Source organism: Cebidichthys violaceus, unplaced genomic scaffold (genome assembly GCF_023349555.1).
Source record: "Cebidichthys violaceus isolate CVI_PGR_0920_01 unplaced genomic scaffold, fCebVio1.0.p SCAF_15, whole genome shotgun sequence".
NCBI classification, from domain to species: Eukaryota; Metazoa; Chordata; class Actinopteri; order Perciformes; family Stichaeidae; genus Cebidichthys; species Cebidichthys violaceus.
The window spans coordinates 4,330,237-4,351,696 of NW_027176318.1; the positions used below are offsets into that span (position 1 = coordinate 4,330,237).

General features: G+C 44.3%; 1 protein-coding gene across 5 annotated transcripts; it reads left to right on the top strand.

The window, feature by feature from the left end:
• Positions 1–2,895: 2,895 nt before the first annotated feature.
• Positions 2,896–20,803, top strand: pfkpa (phosphofructokinase, platelet a). 5 transcript variants are annotated; one of them, XM_068709645.1, is made up of 23 exons: positions 2,896–3,157; positions 5,717–5,790; positions 6,518–6,595; positions 6,872–7,061; positions 7,482–7,647; positions 7,879–7,923; positions 8,023–8,131; positions 8,934–9,029; positions 9,736–9,828; positions 10,700–10,825; positions 11,526–11,590; positions 11,902–11,971; positions 12,860–13,006; positions 14,242–14,312; positions 14,413–14,500; positions 15,357–15,509; positions 16,665–16,817; positions 17,774–17,938; positions 18,072–18,133; positions 18,245–18,356; positions 18,846–18,945; positions 19,819–19,924; positions 20,234–20,803. In XM_068709645.1, exons 1-23 carry the CDS (start codon positions 3,064–3,066, stop codon positions 20,388–20,390), a joined length of 2,520 nt encoding a protein of 839 aa, XP_068565746.1. In that variant the 5' UTR covers positions 2,896–3,063; the 3' UTR covers positions 20,391–20,803. The 5 variants fall into 5 exon arrangements, with proteins under 5 accessions (XP_068565746.1, XP_068565743.1, XP_068565742.1 ...); XM_068709642.1 differs by lacking the exon at positions 16,665–16,817; XM_068709641.1 differs by lacking the exons at positions 8,934–9,029; positions 16,665–16,817 and adding an exon at positions 8,395–8,490 and having other exon boundaries at positions 2,897–3,157.
• Positions 20,804–21,460: the final 657 nt, after the last annotated feature.

The following is a 21,460-nucleotide window of genomic DNA, read 5'->3' on the forward strand; positions in this document are numbered from 1 at the left end:
CCCAGTGTCTACAAAGGAATCACATTTACATGTCTGCTTATTACAACGCCATAACTGTTTCTTCCAGCAACATATGCAGAGAGTTCATATCTTTATTCTTTGTAGTTTACCTGGTTTCCGCACAAGGCAGCAGATGCCAGAACGTTTGCAGAACGTTGTTTTCAGAACGTTGACAAAACGTTCGCGGGAGGTTATTTTCGGAACGGTTGCGAAACGTTGTTTTCCTAACTTTCACAGAACCTTGGCAGGACATGTTTCAAGTGTGGGGTGTAGTGGGGATGACGACGTACGTGTAAATCAACACCCATATGAAAAAAAACATAATAATCAATAATATATGCTGATTGTACACGTTTTCTTTGATGATTCTGTGGCCTTTATTAAAAAAAATAGGTTGTATATGTCAATGAACATTCATATGTCTCAATGATTATTTAGGAAACATATACATAAACAACAGTAGTGTGGGTGGGATGGCTCTCAGCAGCAGGATCAGCACCTCGGAGTGCGCCGCTCACTGCTACAAAAACATACAACAGCGGAATTAAAGACAACAACAATGTCTTTATTTCATTAACAATAGCAAGGGTATTTGTTTTATTTTATTGTTGTACAGCTTGCCAAGTTGGTGCAGAGCTTATTCTGCTGACTTTCTTTTAATAAAATACATTTCTTGGAACTTGGATCATAGCGTTTGTGTTTTGTTCCACGGCAATTTAAAATCATATGATCCTGAAGTTGTTTTATATGGCTGGAATTCTGGAATATTCAGGGTTACATTGACCTAAAAAAAATAACAGTCTGCTCCACAGGCCAAGGGGAGGCGGACTCTGTGTTTGCATCAAGGATGGTTAGTGCACCAAAACAGTCAAAGTTGAAGGAGAAAAATGTGTAATGATGTGTATAAAAAATAAATAATGAACAGCTGTTAAACAGTAACTTAAAGAAAAGATATTCAGCAGAAATATCTGAAAGCATGAGCGCCAAAATAAATAAAAAAGTAAAATGCCCCCTGGTGGAATATTGATGAAAACACAGAGCTTTATTTTCTTGCTTTTAATTCTGGGTTTGATGTTTATGCATTTGCTGCAGAGCACTGATTGTAAACATGTGCAACACCAAGCATGCCTACCGACACAGTAAGGTAAGGTAATGGTAAGGTGTAGTGTGTTGATGTGGCGTATATGTGCATATGAGATTACACGTACAGGCAGGTTGTGGCGCATGTTGCACTAAATCAGGTGTAGCGTATATTATGCGCAAGTGTCCTGCTGCATAAATAACCTTTATTAGTAAATATTATCAACCCCACAAGATCCATTTGTTAACAGATTAAATCTTCGTTGCAACATGAGACTAATAGCAAAAATCTAGCGTTAAATGCTACATGAGGCAAAAATACGATGTTCTAAAAAACGGGGTGTTTGTTGTCAAAACTAAGATTCCCATCATGCCCTGGGTCTTGGAGGCAATGAAGAGCAACTGCGACGTCCTTTTTTGTTTCACTTTTAGTACATAGTATAGCTGCCCAGTACATACTGTTTCATGCAGTATGCATTCAATTTGGACATACAACGCCCTCATAACATAACATGGCACCTTTAACTTTGCCCCCACAGGATTGTGGGTCAGAATAGCCAGAAAAGCATGCTGGCTTGCATACTGTAAAATGTGACTAGGTGAAGTAGAACATCCTGATATGTTTGTCATACTAGATTTGACATACTATGTAGTATATACTTCATAAAGGTAGCTGCAGTATGTACTAAAAGTAAAAATAAAAAAAAGTGTGCGATTTGGAATGCAGCCATAGACTGTATGGTTAGAATGCAGATGCATAGTTGGCGAGATATGTGAAGGGATAACCTGCATACTCACAAACAGACGTACAGACAGACAGACATACAGATAGACAGAGATTCCTTGCGGTATAGATAAGTAAAAAAAAAAAAAGCTATGTCATGTCTTTATGTGCCCATGATACTATTTCAGTTTAAATCTAGACAAGCGCATTTTGCCTTTGGTTGGATGCACCCAAGTGTAATGACTTTGTGCCTGTAATTTGTTCTTCCTGCCACTTGATGGCGACAGAGAAACAACATCTTAATTTAATACAGATATCTGTATTAATATCTGTGATATGCTACAGACTGAAATAAGATCTGTGATATGCTACAGACTGGAATAAGATATGTGAAGAGGATACACCCTCTGATACTCGTGGACAACAGCATCAGCAAACAGTGCAAAAAGAAAAGGGATAAAAGAGGGATAAAATAATAAACATCCCACAGTAGAAACACAGAGATACAGATATGTAGAACAAACTTTTTAAAATGACTACTAGTCAACATGTTCAAGGCAAATTATATTGAGTAACTATAACATCACTAATAAAACCAACAGCAATATTACTGCTACTACTATTACTACTACTAAAACTCTTTTTAAAGGTCACTATAAACACTTTACACACTTATTACATGGATTAATGGTTAAAGGTTTATGGCAGGCTGTGATAATTACTCTACTCCAGCTCTACTGGTAAAAGGAACGGGTAAATAATTGATAATAATGTACACACTGCATTATAATAAAGTTCCATTTAAGTTCTTGCAATGTGATGTGGCCTGCTTCCGGCTGCTTCCAGTAAACGCATTTTGTACTACTTAAGAGTAACTGAGTGAAAAAAACGGAGTTCAGGTGTGTTTACCCCCTCAACAAAATCCCTGAGAACAGGGATCCAAATTGGCATCCGCCTACTCTCTGTCCCGCCCATATATCATCTACGTTTCCTCCCATTGGTTTTAAATCTAAGAAAGGCTTCTTAAACCGAGATCTGGTTGGCTTACGGCAATGTCAATCACTCTTCCCACGGTCAGCCTATGCAAATCGACGAATAGATGCGGAACGGGGAGAAGGAGAGCGCAACGGGCATCAATAGGTAGAGGCAGGGGGCGGACGAGTGTTGCCCTTCATCATTTTAGCACATTTGTATACTGTTGCGGTCCCGTTGCACTGTTCTGTCGGTCGGACCGGGATACACACGGAACCGCTGTGAAAATGGCGCAGCCACAAAGCAAGAAGATATTCTTTGAGAACCTGTCGGGAGCGGGGAAAGCCATCGCGGTGCTCACGAGCGGAGGGGATGCTCAAGGTAAACGGTTGAGTGACACTTTCAAATGACACAGATATGCATCATTGTGTCAGTGTGGACCCGTAGAGGGCGAAAATACACGCATTCAACTGTGTGATGCTGTACTGTCAGCGAGGCGGTGAGGCGTTTCAGGAAAAAGCTTTGCTTCATGTAAAATGTAAAGTGCGGAAATATAGTAACGACCATTCACTCCGAAAGCCCGCCGGTTAGCATGCTAACACGACACATCCTGCTAACCCCATGGAGGCTAACGTTAACTCGCTAACAGCATCACCCTCTGCCGTGGATTTGGCATGTTTGTCGCTCAGCACCGGTAGCGGGCAGTTAAGAGAGCCGTCAAGGTCGAGCCGTGTCGTCTTTCACTATTCACGTACCATTGCAATATAACTGACGAGTTAATGTCATCATTTATATTAACTCAAGTCTAATAAACTTGGATGAAGCAGAACGCCATAAAAGTGCCGGTCACTGCATTGCGGGTGGTGTTGGTTTGAGATGTGACAAGGGGGGTCGAAGCTTAAAATAACATTGTCAACATGTATATTATGAGTGAGATGAGACTTGAGTCTGTGGTTAGTTAGCAGCTACATTGAGGGTCAGCGGCGGAATGCCTGTATCCTGTGTACGTGATGAGCTGCATAGCCTTCATCGCTGCTACGTCTCTCCCAACGGCGCATGCGTCATGGAGGAAACCCTGGTCACGTGCTCACCGGCTCGTCTCTTCATGTGTCTGAGACAGTGGCTACGCGTCTATCAGCACGATGCAAAGCGCTGCATTTCTATAGTCATTAAGTGCCATTATTTAGGCGTTAAACGGTAGTTTATTAAACACAAAATTGCTCCTGAAACTTGAGAACCAATATTGCTTTTCACTTCAAGCCCTGATAGGAATTTATTTGAAGGCATACATGTTATTACATAAGAGCTGCCTCTTATGCCTATGATTATGTAATGGAATAAACTTAATTAAAACCTTCAGAATGCTGACCTTTTTAGATATCTAACGTAGTTAAACACCTAAGACATCGACATAAATCAATCTTAAAGTGGGTTGTCTAAAATAAAAAAGAATACATATCTTATTATTGTATTGATGTGACTGTTAAACTATGGAAAACCACCTGTTATGTTGGATAGTTGACGTACAACCACTTTGACTACCTAGATATTCTAGTGCTTTTTCATAGCAGACATTTTGATGTGTCATAGTAGGAAAAGCACAGGTGTTACTAATGATAATAACGATGGCTTTGTTCTGTTCAAGTGTCCCGGTAAGTCATGACCGCGAACCAAGCAAGCACAATACGAACCAAAGCAGCTAATTGGAATTCAGACATAACACATTTATTATTTACACCTGTGCTCTGCCTACTGCGACCTGTCTAAAGGTCCTTGAAGAAAAAGGCCTGCAGGGAGGTCAACCTGGAGATGTTGATTTAGCCCACACTTAACTTTATTCATCTTCAACAAGAACAGCAGTGCAGTTTTCTGCACTTTACAACAGTTGCCAACCAAGTTTTGTGCATTCTAGCTCTCCCCTGGCTCAGGAGAAATGAGTTGATCTTCGGTGGGTGGCATAATCTTTACATTTCATCTCAGATCTCACTCGCACTCTTTCTCTGTCTGGTTCTCAGTCTCTAAACCTTTTCGGTCCTCCAGGCTGTTCATTTGAACATAGTTATGTAATGAGACAGTAGGTCATGGGCTGTTGCACTGGACAGCATGGTCCCTTTCTAATTGTTACGGGTGCTTTGTTGGTTCTGTGACAGTAGGAATGTAGGAGAAAACACATTTTTGAAGGGTTTTTACTCCCCAGTATATTCACCATATACATTTCACTGTCCTTTCACCTTCATTGCTGTCTTCTCCGCTGCTCCACTGGCCTTAAACCTTTGTGTTGCTTAGTAACAGCACTGCTTGGCTGGCATTAGATCTGCGGCGTTCACTGGTTTGTGCAGAGAAAAGGGAACTCAACCCTTTCTTCTGTTGTTTACACCTCCCACAGTCAGCCAAGTTCCTGTGCTGTGGGTAGAGCATTACCCAGCATTCTCACTGTCAGTGTTTAAGCTAACCTGTCATTGACATTCAAGTCACAGAGCAGCGTCTTATTGGTTTGCAGAGTTCACTTGGGTTAACCACAAATAACTGGGAGGCTGTGTAGGAGGAGCTGGGAAACAGTCTGACCAAAAATGGCAGTGTGCTGTGCTGTAGTGAGAGAGAAAAAAATGTGGCCCAAGCCACAGATAACAGTATAAACACAGCTTAGCTGCACTTAAATACGCTGACACACTGTCTTTCACATTTAAGACACATAAATGCTTAGAGAGGAGGAATTAAAGTTGTACTGCTGCAGTTCTTTGTGACAGAGATGAAATATATATCCAGCAACTGTTAAACAGCCGTGCAAATCAGGATTTTACAATGATTTGCTACAGTTTGACTGTGTTTTCCCCCCTCTTTTCAGTTTATCTCTTGACTCTGCTCATCACTGCAGTGTTGTACCAAGTTGTTTAATTTTTAGGATTACTTTTTGATACTCTATATTTTTTTTTTTTTCAGGGATGAATGCTGCCGTACGTGCCGTGGTTCGAATGGGGTTATATGTGGGAGCAAAAGTTTATTTCATTCATGAGGTGAGCCCATACTTTGTGATGATCATTGTCAAAGGCCCTTTCTGCTCCTGCTCATAGTTCACTGAATGCTATAGAAGTGGGCCCCAAGTAGGGAAATATAACATCACCTACACACTTTAAATGTTTTCTTGCATATCGTTTATGCATAACACATGAAGTAAAATGTGTAATTATTTAACTTTTAAAAAACAGAGCAGAGGTATGACAAAATACATTTTTTAGCAACTCATTTACAGCGATATCTGAAGCAGTGACAAGTGTTTCAGATCAATGCATTTCACGACAGGACGACTGCACTTTGGTTGCACGTTGACAACGCTAGGATCCCGGTCTCCATCTGTGGCCACAGGGAAGTTTGTTTTCACACAGCAGATGTCAGAGGAGCTTTGGCTAGGGCCTGTGCTCTGCTCGCTCAACCTGTCTGTGATCCCTGCACATCTGTGTATGTCATGGACCCCCTCGCTCAGAGTCTTGTTACGTAACTAACATGAGGCTTTAGCAGATGTGTGAAACTCCCCTCCCACTCAGGTACCACAGTACTCTGTGTGGTGACGAACACACTTTAAACCACATATATTCAATTCTTCAGTTTCCCAATTACAAATTTGTACTTTTCTATGGTGTCGCATTAGCTCCACATCACTCCAGCTGTTAATTGTTTGGATTATTGTTTGGTAATCTCTTGTATTTATTTCCTAAGAAGCCTCATCTTTTTTTTTCTTATCAGGGTTATCAGGGTATGGTGGACGGTGGGGAGAACATAGAGGAAGCCTCATGGGAAAGTGTCTCCAGCATGCTACAAGTGGTGAGTAATTATCACCACGCATCTAATGCATTTACTGTACGGGCTCCAGAAGCAGCTCTCTCATATGTGGACTTGTTTGACGGCTAATGAATATTTGCTCACAGAGAACAGGTTATTCAAGAGGAAATTGCAAGCCATGTAGCTAAAAGATAAGGCTGTTTTATGGTCATCCCCTAACATCCCCGGTGTGTGTGTTCCACCAAGCACCATGATACACCAAGTACACGGAACAAAGAGTATCGGAGCTGAAGAGATGTCCACGTTTCTCGTCATTAGGGTGGGACCGTTATCGGCAGCGCCCGCTGTAAGGAGTTCCGCAGCCACGAGGGACGCCTGAAGGCCGCCCACAACCTGGTGCAGCAAGGCATCACCAACCTGTGCGTGATCGGTGGAGATGGCAGTCTGACGGGGGCCAACCTCTTCAGGGAGGAATGGAGCGGCCTGCTGACGGAGTTGGTGGAGCAAGGTACCGAAGAAAGACCAACCCCCTCTCTGCTTTGCACTCATACCCTGTTGCTCCGGCTTATTCTGGCTGTTGTGAAAAAAAGCTTTCTATATGAAACCCCGCCTCTTAATTTTGTTTGATTTGCACACAATGCTCCATCTCATGCCATCTTCTAAGAAGTTCCAACTGTTTATACACCTTAGGTCGGGCTCTGCTGTAAGTCGAAATATGTGAGGCCTTTCTTCAAGCTAGCAGTTGCTCTTCATTAACATTTGTTAAGAGGCCTTCAATTTTTGTTAAAGTGGAGTTAAATAACTCTAGGTTTTTCCCCAAGCTCAGCAGTTCCCATTGCGCCGTTATATTTTGACAACAAGCTGTGGGCTTAACCTGAACGACGGTAGAAACACCACCGGTTCAACCCTAACGTCCTGATCCTCTCAGGCTTGATCGAGGCTGATGCCGTCCAGAAGTATTCGGCCCTGCACATCGTGGGGATGGTCGGCTCCATTGACAACGACTTCTGTGGGACCGACATGACAATCGGCACAGACTCCGCTCTGCACAGGATCATCGAAGTGGTGGATGCAATTATGACAACTGCACAGAGGTGAGGGGGAGATAGAGCAACTACATTTGTTTATTTATTTATATTTGTTGTATTTAGTAATTGGTAGTACATCCTAATCTAGCAAATATAAGTTTGAGCCAATTTAAAGTCCTAAATATTGTAACTACTGTGAGCATCCCATTGCCCTAGCTTGAATATATAATATTTCACTACTTGACATACATTGGTCTAGTGATGTTATATTCATCTTTTTCTGTTCTGATCTTTCAGTCACCAGAGAACATTTGTGTTGGAGGTCATGGGCAGACATTGTGGGTAAGAAAGCGTTTGATAAACAAAAAGATAATACTTGAGGCAGAGGCGTTACCTCCTCTACTTATATTCACAGTGTTCTGTCTGTGTGTTTCCCTCTAGCTACCTGGCCTTGGTGAGCGCCCTGGCTTGTGGTGCAGACTGGGTTTTGATACCTGAGATGCCTCCAGAGGACGGCTGGGAGGACAAGATGTGTCAAAAACTGTCTGCGGTAACACAATCTTATTTGTTCCCCAGACAACCCAACAACCTTTTTCTACCAGTGTCGATTGCTATATAATGCTCCCTTGTTATCTTGTTTTCCATGACGATGCTGATATTAATTTGCACAATTTGTCTTTTCTTCTACAAGGAGTGAATCCTGACTTTTTTTTTAATCAGAGAAGACTGATGTGAAGGGAAGTGTTTAGTGTCAGTCGTCTGGTGTCTCACTGTGTTTATTTCTGTTTTGGAAACCAATGTTCTATGATTCAGACCCGTTCCAGGGGCACAAGGCTGAACATAATCATAGTTGCAGAGGGAGCCATTGACAGGCATGGGAAGCCCATAACTTCTGGTATAGTCAAGGATGTGAGTACCTGAGTTCAAAGAAAGGGGAAACCAGAAGCACGGAACCCGCCTGATGGACATCCACAAATAGCCTAAATGATCTGTATAATGGTTTACTTGCAGTTTGTCTGCCATGATCATTGGCATCAGAATATCTAACAGGCTGCTCATGGGAGTGGGGGATAAAAAAAATCCATCTTGCTCCTAATGAGAGAATCATGATGCTGCGTGCCAAGTCTACAATAACGCAGTGATGGCCAGCAGCAACCTTTGCAGGATATTGCCGATTACAAAGTGCAAACACAAGCTGCCACGACAATCTTTCATCAGGGAATAATATCTTCTGGGCTCCCCCCCCCCCCGGCTGTCGCCGTCGTCCGGCCCCCGTGCTTCTGAAAGCCCATGTCGCAGCCACAGTCTCAGTTTTTCTGTCATGTTGTTTCTCCACCACCCCCTCCCTGTAGAACCGAGCAGGGATGAAAAGGCTGAATATCATAATTGTAGCCGAAGGGGCGATTGATCGTAGCAACAGGCCCATTACCACTGACACTATCAAGGATGTAAGTACAGAGCTGTGTGTACAAACAAAAAGTGTGGCAAGTGCCTGCTTGGACTGCCTCCTGTGTGACCTCTACTACTGTACTGCTGCCCTGGTGTGGCTTTGACTCTGTCGCTGTGTTTCTGGAGTGCTCTGTCAGACACGCCCGCTAGTTTGGTAAGATGGCTGTCACCACACTACTACTGCTGCGGATAACCTCACTAAACCTCACACATTTGTGAAGTCAATACTTTTTCATTTGATATTTTTTGTAGATTTGCTCGTAGAGATAATCACCCTGCACTAACCGTTCTTCGTTTGAAGGCAAATATTTTTGAGCATTTTTTGTTTTCTTGTACAGTACCTGAGTGTCCCCATTATATTGAGCACCCTCCCGTATTTGGGATCTTTAGTTATAAGCTAAGAGCTCCCCCGCAAACATGACTGAAAAATTAGAATGGCTTGCTTGTGCTTTGCTGTTTCCCCTTCTCTTCAGCTTTTCTACCGTGTTTGTGTTTCAGTGTGTGAAGTGCCTGTTCCTGTACTTATGAATGTTTGTCATTTGTTTCCATACAGAATTTCACATTTAGCCGTATTACTGATATGCATGAGATGCATTTGTATCATTTCACATGGGCCATCCATCCAAGTCAAATTTACAGAAGTATTTCTTGTTCGAAGTATTTTGCCACAGTATTTGCTAAGACCTGCACACTGTATACTCCTAGCTCGTCGTCAAATGCTTGGGCTTCGACACGCGAGTGACAATCCTGGGGCACGTGCAGAGAGGAGGGACCCCCTCTGCTTTTGACCGCATCCTGGTAGGCCACCACTTTATGATCATCCAGTCATGATTTTAGTCATTTTTCATGTGCTGGTTAGCTTCTGAAATATCAGGAATATTATATTTATTATTATGAATTTATTATTCTTAATAATATTTGGGTTTTGGACTGTTGGTGGAATAAAATGTCTATTATCTATATAGATCATCTTAGGCTTTGGGAAGTTTTAACGGGAATATGTCATCTTCTGATATTTTATAGACTAATCATTAGTTTATTATACCCAAATTATAGAACCATACTATTTGTCAGATGGGATTCATCTGTCTTTATTTGGTAACAATTTACATGGTCGACCTTTTACAAGTTGTACTATTTTCTAATATAAATTCTCTATATAAGTGTCAACACTTTTAACCTATTGTACATGCTATTGTACATTGCTGCATGCTCTATTTGAGGTATTTTGGTAGGACCAGTTCAGCTGCCTCGAGCATTTCCTGTTTAATCCTGTGTGTGTCTGAGGAGAAATGGCTCCAGGTTTTAGGTTAAGCACATTATCAGATTTATGGCTCAGCACATGTAGCATTGCATGACAAACAGCGAGGGACATGTCTCTTCATGTTTACAACAAACCGGGTAAAAAAAATTAGGTGGAGAAAAAGATGTGGCGGAGAATTTTGTGTCCAGTGTGAAAAAAAGGAAATCACTGGATTTAGGGAAGAAGGTGTTGGTAAATAAACCATTACGTGTTTACAGGAGAAACAGGAGGTATGACGATACCTGTGTGTGTGTGTGTGTGTGTGTGTGTGTGTGTGTGTGTGTGTGTGTGTGTGTGTGTGTGTGTGTGTGTGTGTGTGTGTGTGTGTGTGTGTGTGTGTGTGTGTGTGTGTGTGTGTTCCCACAGGCCAGTCGGATGGGTGTGGAGGCCGTCCTTGCACTTCTGGAGACCACAGCTAACACGCCAGCCTGTGTGGTCTCTCTGTGCGGTAACCAATCGGTGCGCCTGCCTCTGATGGAGTGTGTACAGATGGTAGGCACCGAAACCGCGCTGGAAACATGCCACACATTCAATATACACACACACACACACACACACACACACACACACACACTCAAGCACGTATTTACAAAAGTACGGAAGCTGTGGAGAGAGGGGAAGCTGCAAAGCACACACAAACACTGTGAAATGACTCAGCCCGGACTCAGAGAGGCCGGGTCAAGGGGGACGGGTTGGAGGAGCTTAAAGTAATGATGCCAGCCCATTGGGACTGGAGTGGCACTAATGTTCACAAGAGAGTTTTATTGTTTGAGAGGCAGTTGTGTCGGGTTAATGATTATCTGAAGCATTTGGCAGGGTTGGTGATGACTGCCCCGCTGGGTGGTGATGTAATAGCAACCCACAAAGAGGCTTTGATGCTGTGCTCGCACACCATGTTCAGATTTTAAAAGAACTAAAGGGAAGGTTTTTCTACTATTTTCAGATTTTGTGAAGTAGTTCAAGAAATGTAGGTCAATATAAGTTTACATATGTTATCCGTTTTGAGCTGGAACAGATGATGACATTTTTTCTTGTGTTCTCTCTCTTTAAGATAGAAATTAATACCTACAGATATTTAATCTCAGCTGATTTAAATTACACAAATGGCCTCTGTTTTTGTACATACAGAGAGTACTCTGTATGAAATAGTACTGACTTCAGACAGTGAAAGTACTCCTCTCTTTTCCCTCAGACTCAAGAGGTCCAGAGGGCCATGGATGGGAAGCGGTTTGAGGAGGCCGTTAAGCTCCGGGGCAGGTATGACTGACGGCCCGCTGGGACCACTCTGATACACCAAAGCCACCACTGCACTCAAGATCAAGACATCAGTTTGATGTTGTTTACTGTAGACAGGTGTAATACGGGGGAAAAGTGTGTCATGGTGCTACTTAGAACACCAGTAGTCAGTTGTTTATACACATGGATACAGTCAACCCTCGTTGGAAATAACCATGCAGAAATTTCAACCCTCAGTATTTCAGCCTGTTTTGTGCCATGCTCATGTAGGTGGCGCTGAGAATGTCCCACACTGTTGTTTTAACAATATTGTTGCACATGTTTTACTGCAGGAGTTTTGAAAACAACCTGAAGACGTACAAACTGCTGGCTCATCGTAAACCAGAATCCGAACTGCCAATTGTAAGTCACCTCCCGAAATCTTGACGGGATTGTCAGCTCTGTTTCCCTAACACAAGTCAGAAAATACACACACACACACACACACACACACACACACACACACACACACACACACACACACACACACACACACACTGAGCAAGAGTTGTTGTTTTATTATTTTTTATTTCACACGTACAGTAGCAGTCCCAAACCATGCCTGGAGTGCAGGTTGTTTTTAGGAGAGTTGAATCAACCTCCCCAAGCCACTTTCATTTTGTATAACTCTGTCTTTAGGATCTGCCAACAAATAATGACTCAGCTACTACAGTCATGATGCTGCTATTTTTAGAGGTATTCTTTGCAAAAAAACCCCATATCATGTAATGATTATTCCTGTTTGGCCAAATAATGTGAGCATTTCTCGGACAACAGGTGCATCTAATAATGCTAGTCATGCTGCTATCCATCACATATGGTAATAACGGTGACCAGCTAATGACAACCAGTTTTTACCTTCTTCTAGCTGTGTAGCCTATAGTTGCTGTACCATGCTTCACATGAGGCCCAGGTGGCTCAGTGTTGGTCTGTAGTGCAGTGTTATCAAATAACACCTGGCTCCCCAGCTAAGGGATGACTAGCTCAGCCCTGCCAGGGGGGAGGACAGCTCAGACCGAAAATCAGTGAAGTGTAGCTGTGGAGCTCGCCTCAGGGTCTGGGCCCCCCCCCCCCCCTGCAATCTGTGATAACGACCACTGTAGGCACAGCGTGTCGGCGGGACCAGGGCAGGAACCTTTTATTGATTCACTCTGCAGAGCTTGATCAACATGCTCTCTTTGTTTTCGTGTGATGATTAGACAGTTGAAGTCACATGTGATGTCTGTTCTCTGTGTGTTTTCTGCCCCTCAGAGCAACTTCAACGTGGCGGTGCTGAACGTCGGCGCCCCTTCAGCGGGCATGAATGCCGCCGTGCGCTCAGCCGTCAGGGTGGGCATCTCTGAGGGGCACAAGATGTTTGCCGTCAGCGATGGGTTTGAGGGATTCTCCAAAGGACAGGTGGGTACTACATCACTGACATACTGGTGCATGTGCTGCGCTGTTGCCCGCGTACACCGCTCTGCAATCTCACTCCTTCTGATTAAAAAATCTCACAGGGAAGTCATCACATTAAGGAGATTTAATGTTATGATGAAATATTGTGTGTACTACTTTCATATTTTAATCAACAACTCGAAGAGAATTGGCGGAGAAAGTACGCAATCACTGTTAGCTGCCTGACTGAATAATAATCAGGGAGAGCCAGGGAATAATCTGTCCAGATTATTGTAAACCTATTTCCCACACCGACTCTCCCTCCTCTGGCCTGCTCAGTCAGAATTGATGCAATGCCACAATATATTGATAGAGAGCGACAGACTACACAGACTGTAAAGCACAGTTTAGTCAGTAGTATGATTCTCACCTGATCTAACTATAGGGGAAGTCTTAACTTTTGAATGAGAGGTAAAGATATTTGAGTCTTTAAGTAGAGCCAGACTGTACTGTAATTTGAGGCGCTGCTTTTATCCTCCTCCGTGAACTGGTAGAAGTGCTTTCTCACTTCTCTCCCTTATCCTCTGCTGACCTTTTCCCGGTTAAAAGAAAAACATAAATCCTCCTTTAAAGGACAGCGTTTAACAAACGACCTGATCATTTATCTTCATTGAAATGTCCCCAATATCACCGCTTAGTTAAACATCCTGTGTGTGCCCTGGCCTGGCCAGCTGAAATCAGGCTGCGCCAACTGACCCCAAGAAGATTAGACCAGCAGGAGTAATGGATTTCTATACCTCAGTGCTCTGGGACTCTCTGCAACACACCTCTGTGTTTTCCCTGCTCCAGCTCCTCTGTTATATATCAGAGAGTGTAGCCAGGAGGAATGAACTCTCCTTCTAACGATCCTCTGCACCGAGACCCCAGAACGACACATAATACAGAATAATACAGGACTGTAACTGACACAGGAGGTCCTAAGTGTATTAAGGTGTGTGGTAAATAGACCAACAACAATATGAAATCTCCAAACTGGCCTGGGAGCGCCTCGGGATCCCCCAGTCAGAGCTGGCTGATGTGGCCCGGGAACAGGAAGTTTGGGGTCCCCTGCTGGAGCTGTTGCCCCCGCGACCCGATCCCGGATAAGAGGTTGAAGATGAGATGAGATGAGACAATCGCACATAGATTGGAAATGCTGAAGGAAGGAAGTATTTAAAGTAGGACGGAGTAAGATTCCACTTATTGTCTTGTCCCCTCAGATTAAGGAGATTAAATGGGCTGATGTCGGAGGATGGACGGGACAAGGTGGCTCTCTGTTGGGAACCAAAAGGTAAAGGACAGCATTCACAGTCATATATACACTGTACTGCACAGAAACTGTTCCTACCTCCATAATTAAGGAACACGGTTTGTTCTTTCCTTCCCTTCAGAACACTTCCTGCAAAGCACGTTGATAAAATTGCCGAGCAGATGCGAGAGCACAACATTAACGCTCTGCTAATTGTTGGTGGATTTGAGGTACATTTAAAACTGTTTTTTCCTGTCTCTGCTAACACATTTTGCTGAAGATGCTACATTCTCATTTATACTTTCCATAAGCTTTTATTTTTTACCTCTTAACTTTTTGAAAATGCAAGTTAGTAGCGCTAATGCTATCTTTCATAATCAGCAACATTGCGAGCATGCTCACACACTTAAAGATGACAAAGTAAGCGCTGAAGCGTTGCTAATGATATCGTCAGATGTCCATGTGTACAGTATATATGACAGTGAACACTGTGATGTTGATCCTCTCCATCAGTCTTCTCCCTTTTTATGTCAGCGCACCACCATCTGGCTCCTTGCATAGTGGTGTGCATAATCGTGCTTCTTTGAATTGTAGCATAAAGCTGGTCACTGATGTAACCGATATTAAATAACATGATGATTTGGTTTTAATTGGAAACACAGAGCACCTGCTTTTTTTTCTCCAGCCATTTCACGCACTCCCGTTTAGATGCTCACCAGCTTTATTTTCCTGTGATCTATGCAAGTAAATGAGTTTCATGTGTACGAGTGTGTGTGAGTGTGTGTGTGTGTGAGAGTGTGTGTGTGAGTGAGTGAGTGAGTGAGTGAGTGAGTGAGTGAGTGAGTGAGTGAGTGAGAGAGAGAGAGAGAGAGAGAGAGAGAGAGTGTGTGTGTGTGTGAGAGAGTGAGAGAGATGTTTGAGTGGTACCTGTCTGTTTCGCTGCTGTCCGTTGTGATAGACCTGGCTCCTCCCCTTGGCACCACCCACTTTTGTCTCTCCCCCTCCCTTGTGGCAAGTAGCACCTTTCATCCAAACCCCCCCCCCCCCCCTTCCGCAGACACTAAAGCCCTTGGCTCTGCCCTGCAGGCCTTCCTGTCACTGCTGGAATTGTTAACGGCGCGTGGGAAATATGACGAGTTCTGTGTGCCGATGGTCATGGTCCCGGCCACCGTCTCCAACAATGTGCCGGGCTCAGACCTCAGCATCGGCGCTGACACGGCTCTGAACGCCATCACCACTGTAAGTGATGGGGCTGGCGACCAGAATGTCAAACTTGCTTTATGCTCACAGGGAGAAAAGGGAGAAGTCGCTCACTCTAGTCGTTTTACCGGCCTGTCAGTGAAGTATTTGTGAACATCTGTTAACCAAAAAAAACACAAAAAAACCACCTCAGGTAGACGAGATAAATTGAGTCGCGTCTGTGCTGCGAGGCATGACTGGTAAAGGTAAAACCGAGTCACAGAGTAGCGTCCCCCCCTTTTCCTATCAGGTGAGTGAGTGAGTGAGTGAGTGAGTGGCAACATGGAGGCATGCTGTGAGGTGCCCGAGTGTCGTGACCGGCCGCCATGTTTGCGCTGCCCGCCCTTCTCCCTGTCTGTGTGTTTGTGTCCTAACCTCAAGATGACTGGTCAACAGCATGCAGGTTTGATGTTGTCTACTTAGCTCACACAAATAGCTGCAGAGCACAAACTAACACCTCGTAGAACAAGGCGTGCATCTGCTTGAGATGATAACGAAGCCGCCACACTAACTTTGTTCCGTATCAATGCGACATTAAAGAATGCTCTTGTTGTTTTGTTTAAAGCATCTTGATAACTCAAATTGACATAAACATGACTTAAGCGCAACTATAAAGAGAATAACATCTCAGTGCCTGGATCTTTGCCACCATCTCCTTCATCCTCCTATGTATGCAGACTCGACCGGCGCTTGTCTTGCCTGCGCATAACCTTCTGAGCTGCCAGGGCTCACAAACTTCACAGACCTCTGTCCCATCGCCATCTTCATCGGCCTTTCTTCCCTCTGCTCTATCCGTTCCACCACCTCCCTTTGACAATGCCCATTCCTCCCTTCATTCTCTTCATGTTCCCATCTCCCCTTTCTTCTCCGTCTCTCTGTTCACACTTCCGTCCTCCCGTCCTCTCCGCCAAAAGGGAAGCCATTGCCGCTATCACACGGAAAGAGCTGGAAATGGCAGGATAGCCCTCTAAGCAAAGCGAGAGAGAGAGAGAGAGAGATTCTCTCTCTCTCTCTCTCTCTCTCTCTCTCTCTCTCTCTCTCTCTCTCTCTCTCTCTCTCTCTCTCTCTCTCGCGCGCGCGCGCGCGCGCACTCTCTCTCCCGGTGGCCCGTCGTTCAAGCGGCTTTTAACACGTTTTCACATGCTGCTGCTTCAGGCCTTTGAGAGTCTGCTGCAGCTGTACGAGGCTCGCTCTACCCACGAGGACTTTTGCATCCCGATGTGTATGCTGCCCGCCACCATAAGTAACAATGTGCCGGGCACAGACCTAAGTATCGGGGCAGACACAGCCCTCAATGCCATCGTGGAGGTAAGGCAGTCGAAAACCACCGCCGGCACATCTTTGACCGCTTTGTTCCCCATGCCAATGATGAAAATGACACATGATATCATGCACCAGTGGAGTTAATAGTCCACTGCTTATATTCAACAAAACTGTCAGCCAAAAGCAGTAAAGTGTTGCCGCAGCTCTATAGATTTCTGTAGTCGTTAACATGATGTAACCCTTATTTTGTATCCCAGCTCAAAAGTTAACCCTGACTGTAGTTCTAACATCACACGTATAGGATTAACTTTAACCCAAACACTAAATGTTAAAGGGGCAGTCCACCGATTTTACACATCAATTTGAGTTGTACTCGTCATGAGGAGTTCAAATCGGCCTGTGAGTTGCTTCTAACAGAAAGACTGCATTACCACCTGCAGGTGTGACGTTCTAGAGACGTTGGCATTTAGAAGGCAAGGTGCTATTGAGTTGCATTATGGGAAATGTAGGATCCAGGTTTGAGCCACACTAGGGACTACAAATCAGAATATCTTTGCCTCTGCTGCCTCGATTTAAACCATTCTTTCATTAAATCACTGGAAAGCCCCTTTAACATTGTTGTAAGTGTGGAGTTTTTACTGACCTCACAGTCACCTGATATCAAACTGATTAGCAGCATCGGGCTAAGATTCGTTTCCCCTCTAAATATAATTCTAACCAAGTGCTTCACATTTGAACTGTAAATGAGATCTGAAGTTTGATTTGCTCTCTCATCCTGACGCAGGACACCACTTTACTGGTGAAAGCGACATTTGAGCCTGAATCTGCCTGAATTGTTTAAATGTAGCAAGTTGCAGATTGAGAAATGAGCATGCCTGCTGTGAAACTAGTGTCTGTTTATCTCCAGCATGTGGAATGTATTACTTGACCTGTAATCATCGCACTCCTGACCATGTTTTTTTTGACTCTTTGTTATGCTAAACATGAAATACATGTGTCAGACTTGCGACCGCATCAAGCAGTCGGCCAGCGGGACCAAGAGGCGCGTGTTCATTATTGAGACCATGGGAGGCTACTGCGGCTACCTGGCCAGTGTGGGAGGCCTGGCTGCCGGAGCCGACGCCGCCTACATATACGAGGAGCCCTTTGACATCAGAGACCTGCAGGTATCTCTGCCTCCGCTGTTTGAGTCTCCTCTTTGATTTCCACAACCCACTTCGTCCACAAGAGGGCATTCGGACGGCCTCTGCGGTACAATGCCGTCTGCTGGTCACTCACATTTCTTGTGTGTACCCACAGGCCAACGTTGAGCATTTGACTGAGAAAATGAAGACCAGCATTCAAAGAGGACTGGTCCTCAGGTAACAACCATTTTCATTTTAAAAAGTCATTGGTGCACTGCTGCTGCGTGTGTTCTTGGTGCATGTGGACTTAGACGTCTAACTGTTTCCTTTCACTACATCTGTGTGTAGGAATGAGAACTGTAACGAGAACTACACCACAGACTTCATCTACCAGCTGTACTCTGAAGAAGGGAGGGGGGTGTTCGACTCCAGGAAGAATGTGCTGGGACACATGCAGCAGGTAGCCACGCCGGTTCCCCTTTCACACCGACTAAAGCGTCAGGGGTAACAGTTCATCCAGGTTTAGGAAGATTTAACAAACCATTTTTTATATGTGTATCATGAATATGCATGTCCCCATTTCACATGGACGGGCTTTGTTGTGTTTTGGCTTTGAGTGCCTTGAGATTAGCGCGGATAAAACAGGATCAAACAAAACTTTGATGGTCCCAAAGGGGGAAATGGGTTGTGCCTGCAGCAAGTAAAGGGATACAGAAAGAAAAAATGAAAGTATATTTTAAACTTAGCACAATGTTTTAATATTTAAAAAAGTTTGGTGACTCTGGGTTGGAATCTGGTCTTAGATGCATATTCCTTATTTTTATCATTTCCTTTTTCTTCACTGTAAATGTGCAATCTTTAAAACATGAAAAGAAAGATGTATCACCCGTCATGTTTTGTGTTAAAAAGAAAAATGCAACAAAGTGAAACATTTTTATTCTTTGGAAAGGGAGGAGCGCCGTCTCCGTTTGACCGTAACTTTGGGACCAAGATCTCCGCCAAGGCGATGCAGTGGGTCACCAAAAAGCTGGTGGAGACATTCAGACATGGTAAGGTCGACTCCATCTCAGCGTTAGTGAAAGGACCCGTGGTAGCCGATCCTCCCTCCCTACAGAGGCGTGACCGTTGTGAAGCGGACCTTTACCCACATCCGTCATGGAGTCACTGTCTGATGTTCTGATGTATTTTGAGGAAATTATTTATTGATCCTTTAAATCCATCAGCATAACTACTTGATGAGAAATTGATTTGAATGTACTTACAGATGGAAAACAACTGTGAGAGATGTGTGATACTTCTGAGCAATAATTTGTCTTAAAAGCACACAGAATGTGTACAAAGGTTACAATTAAAGTTAAAACTCCTCTTTGTTTTTTATGTCTATTTCCCATACACATGGATGACATAAGATGAAGGTAAATCTTTATTTTTCCGCTGGCTCCATGACCATCTCCTTTATATTTAGCTCCATGTCCCTGTCTTGTCTTTTCCATTAGTCTTATAGATCCACTCAGGCAGTCTGGGCACTTGTGGGGTACAGCTGTGACCAGTCTGTGTCCTCACAAATTTAGCAGTAGCCACCATGCTACACTATTTCCAGTTCACAAGTCTTCTGAATTTATAAGACCGGAAACTAACGGACACCGTTTCCTGCTTTGCCCCGCATCTTTCTCGTTCACCTGTGAAGCTTTATGTCGCCTCAGTTGCTTTCTGTGTTTAGACTTTCAGCCCATCTCCATCCTCCCGTAGATCCACGCAGAACTGTTGTGTTAATAGCTAGAAGAAAAGAAAAGCCACCACCGCTCCGCACAACCCCTCACACTCACTGCCAAACGTCTGTTCCGTGCTGCTGTCCGTTTGCAAGCCTCTAAAGTACGTTTCCCGTGTTTCCACCTCTTGACTGCTCCGGTGTTTCCCCGCAGGCCGAGTGTTTGCTAACACCGAGGACAGCTGCTGCCTGCTGGGGATGCGGCGCAGAGCTCTGGTCTTCCAGCCCGTTGTACAACTCAAGGGAGAGACCGACTTTGTGTACGTATGGAGCCACGTGGACTTAAAGGCACACTCCACTAATTTCCGCTGACAATTCTTTCTTCTTCTTGCTAGTTGTGGTACATGTTAATGCCAGCTCACCCAAGCTGCTGTGATGCCAAAGCTAAATGCTAAAACCGGTATTTTTATCTTGAAGTCACGCTGGTCCAGATGGGAATTTGATATTTTTCTCTTCCTCATTCATTAGAATACATTAGATTTGTGCCACATGGGACCAGAAGTGACCATTAGATTTAGAACATTTCTGTTATTGTGAAAAAAAGCTGAGATCTGCCCGTCTGTCTGCAGTCACAGGATCCCCAAGGAGCAGTGGTGGTTGAAGCTGCGTCCTCTGATGAAGATCCTGGCTAAGTACAAGACGAGCTACGACGTGTCGGACTCCGGACAGCTGGAGCACGTTGTGCGCAACCGGCCCAAAGAGTCGGATGCTTCGGTCGCCATGTGAGGGCCAGGGGACCACGGTGGCTCCCCAAAGTCCAGTCTGTGTGCAGGACCGGAAGGTCTGCGAGGCGTCGGTGTGCGTGTGTCGTTAAAAAAAACAAAAAAAACAGCTTCAGTAACAACGTCAACAGCCGTCTCTGTTTGGCCACATTCTGTGTTCATTTCCTGTCTGTGTCATTTCCTTCATTGTCATGAACTGTAACCTAGCCTCTGCAGTGCTCCTAATAACACACACACACACACACACACACACACACACACACACACACACACACACACACACACACGTGCGCGCTCTCGCACATAGCTGTCCCGCCATGCATCTTGTGTGTCGTTGTCGCCCTGGATGTTTAGTGTCACTGATTTAAAAAAAAAAAAAAAATGCACTTTCTCTGTCTCCGGTTGCGTAGGCAGGCTCTGAGCCCAGAGCTGCACGAGGACAGAATAGACCCTGTATGTATCTGCTGTAAAAATGTGTGTGTGTGTGTGTGTGTGTGTGTGTGTGTGTGTGTGTGTGTGTGTGTGTGTGTGTGTGTGTGTGTGTGTGTGTGTGTGGGGGGGGGGGGGGGGGGGGGGGGGGGGTGCGTGTGCGTGTGCGTGTGCGCGCGCGTGTGCGCGCGCGCGCGTGTATCTGCCTAGACCCAGTGTGAGGTTCAGCATATTTATGTGAGACTGATGCAATACAGTTCTACTGCTGCAAGTCAAGAGAACTGCGTGTTGTGCTTTAAACTGAAACTAATATTTATCTTTTTAACATTGTTTATTATTTTGCTCGTCAACATGGATATCTTATTAACTGTAGGCAGTGCTGTACTGGGTAGCTGTCTGTCATGTTGCACCAACAAGTTAGATGTGTAAGAGACTAAATGTTTCCCACGGAATAAAAATCAGTCTTGAGAAGTGTAACCTATTGAGTAGTGTCCCTGGATTTATTTATTTATCCACTGAACATCCAGATTTCGGCTTTTATTTCCCTTTAAGGAGCTTTCAAGTTGGAAAATTCATCGTATTCCACCCTAGCAGTATCATTCTTTATGGCATTGTTCCAGCTCTTCAGTAAAACTGTATAATATT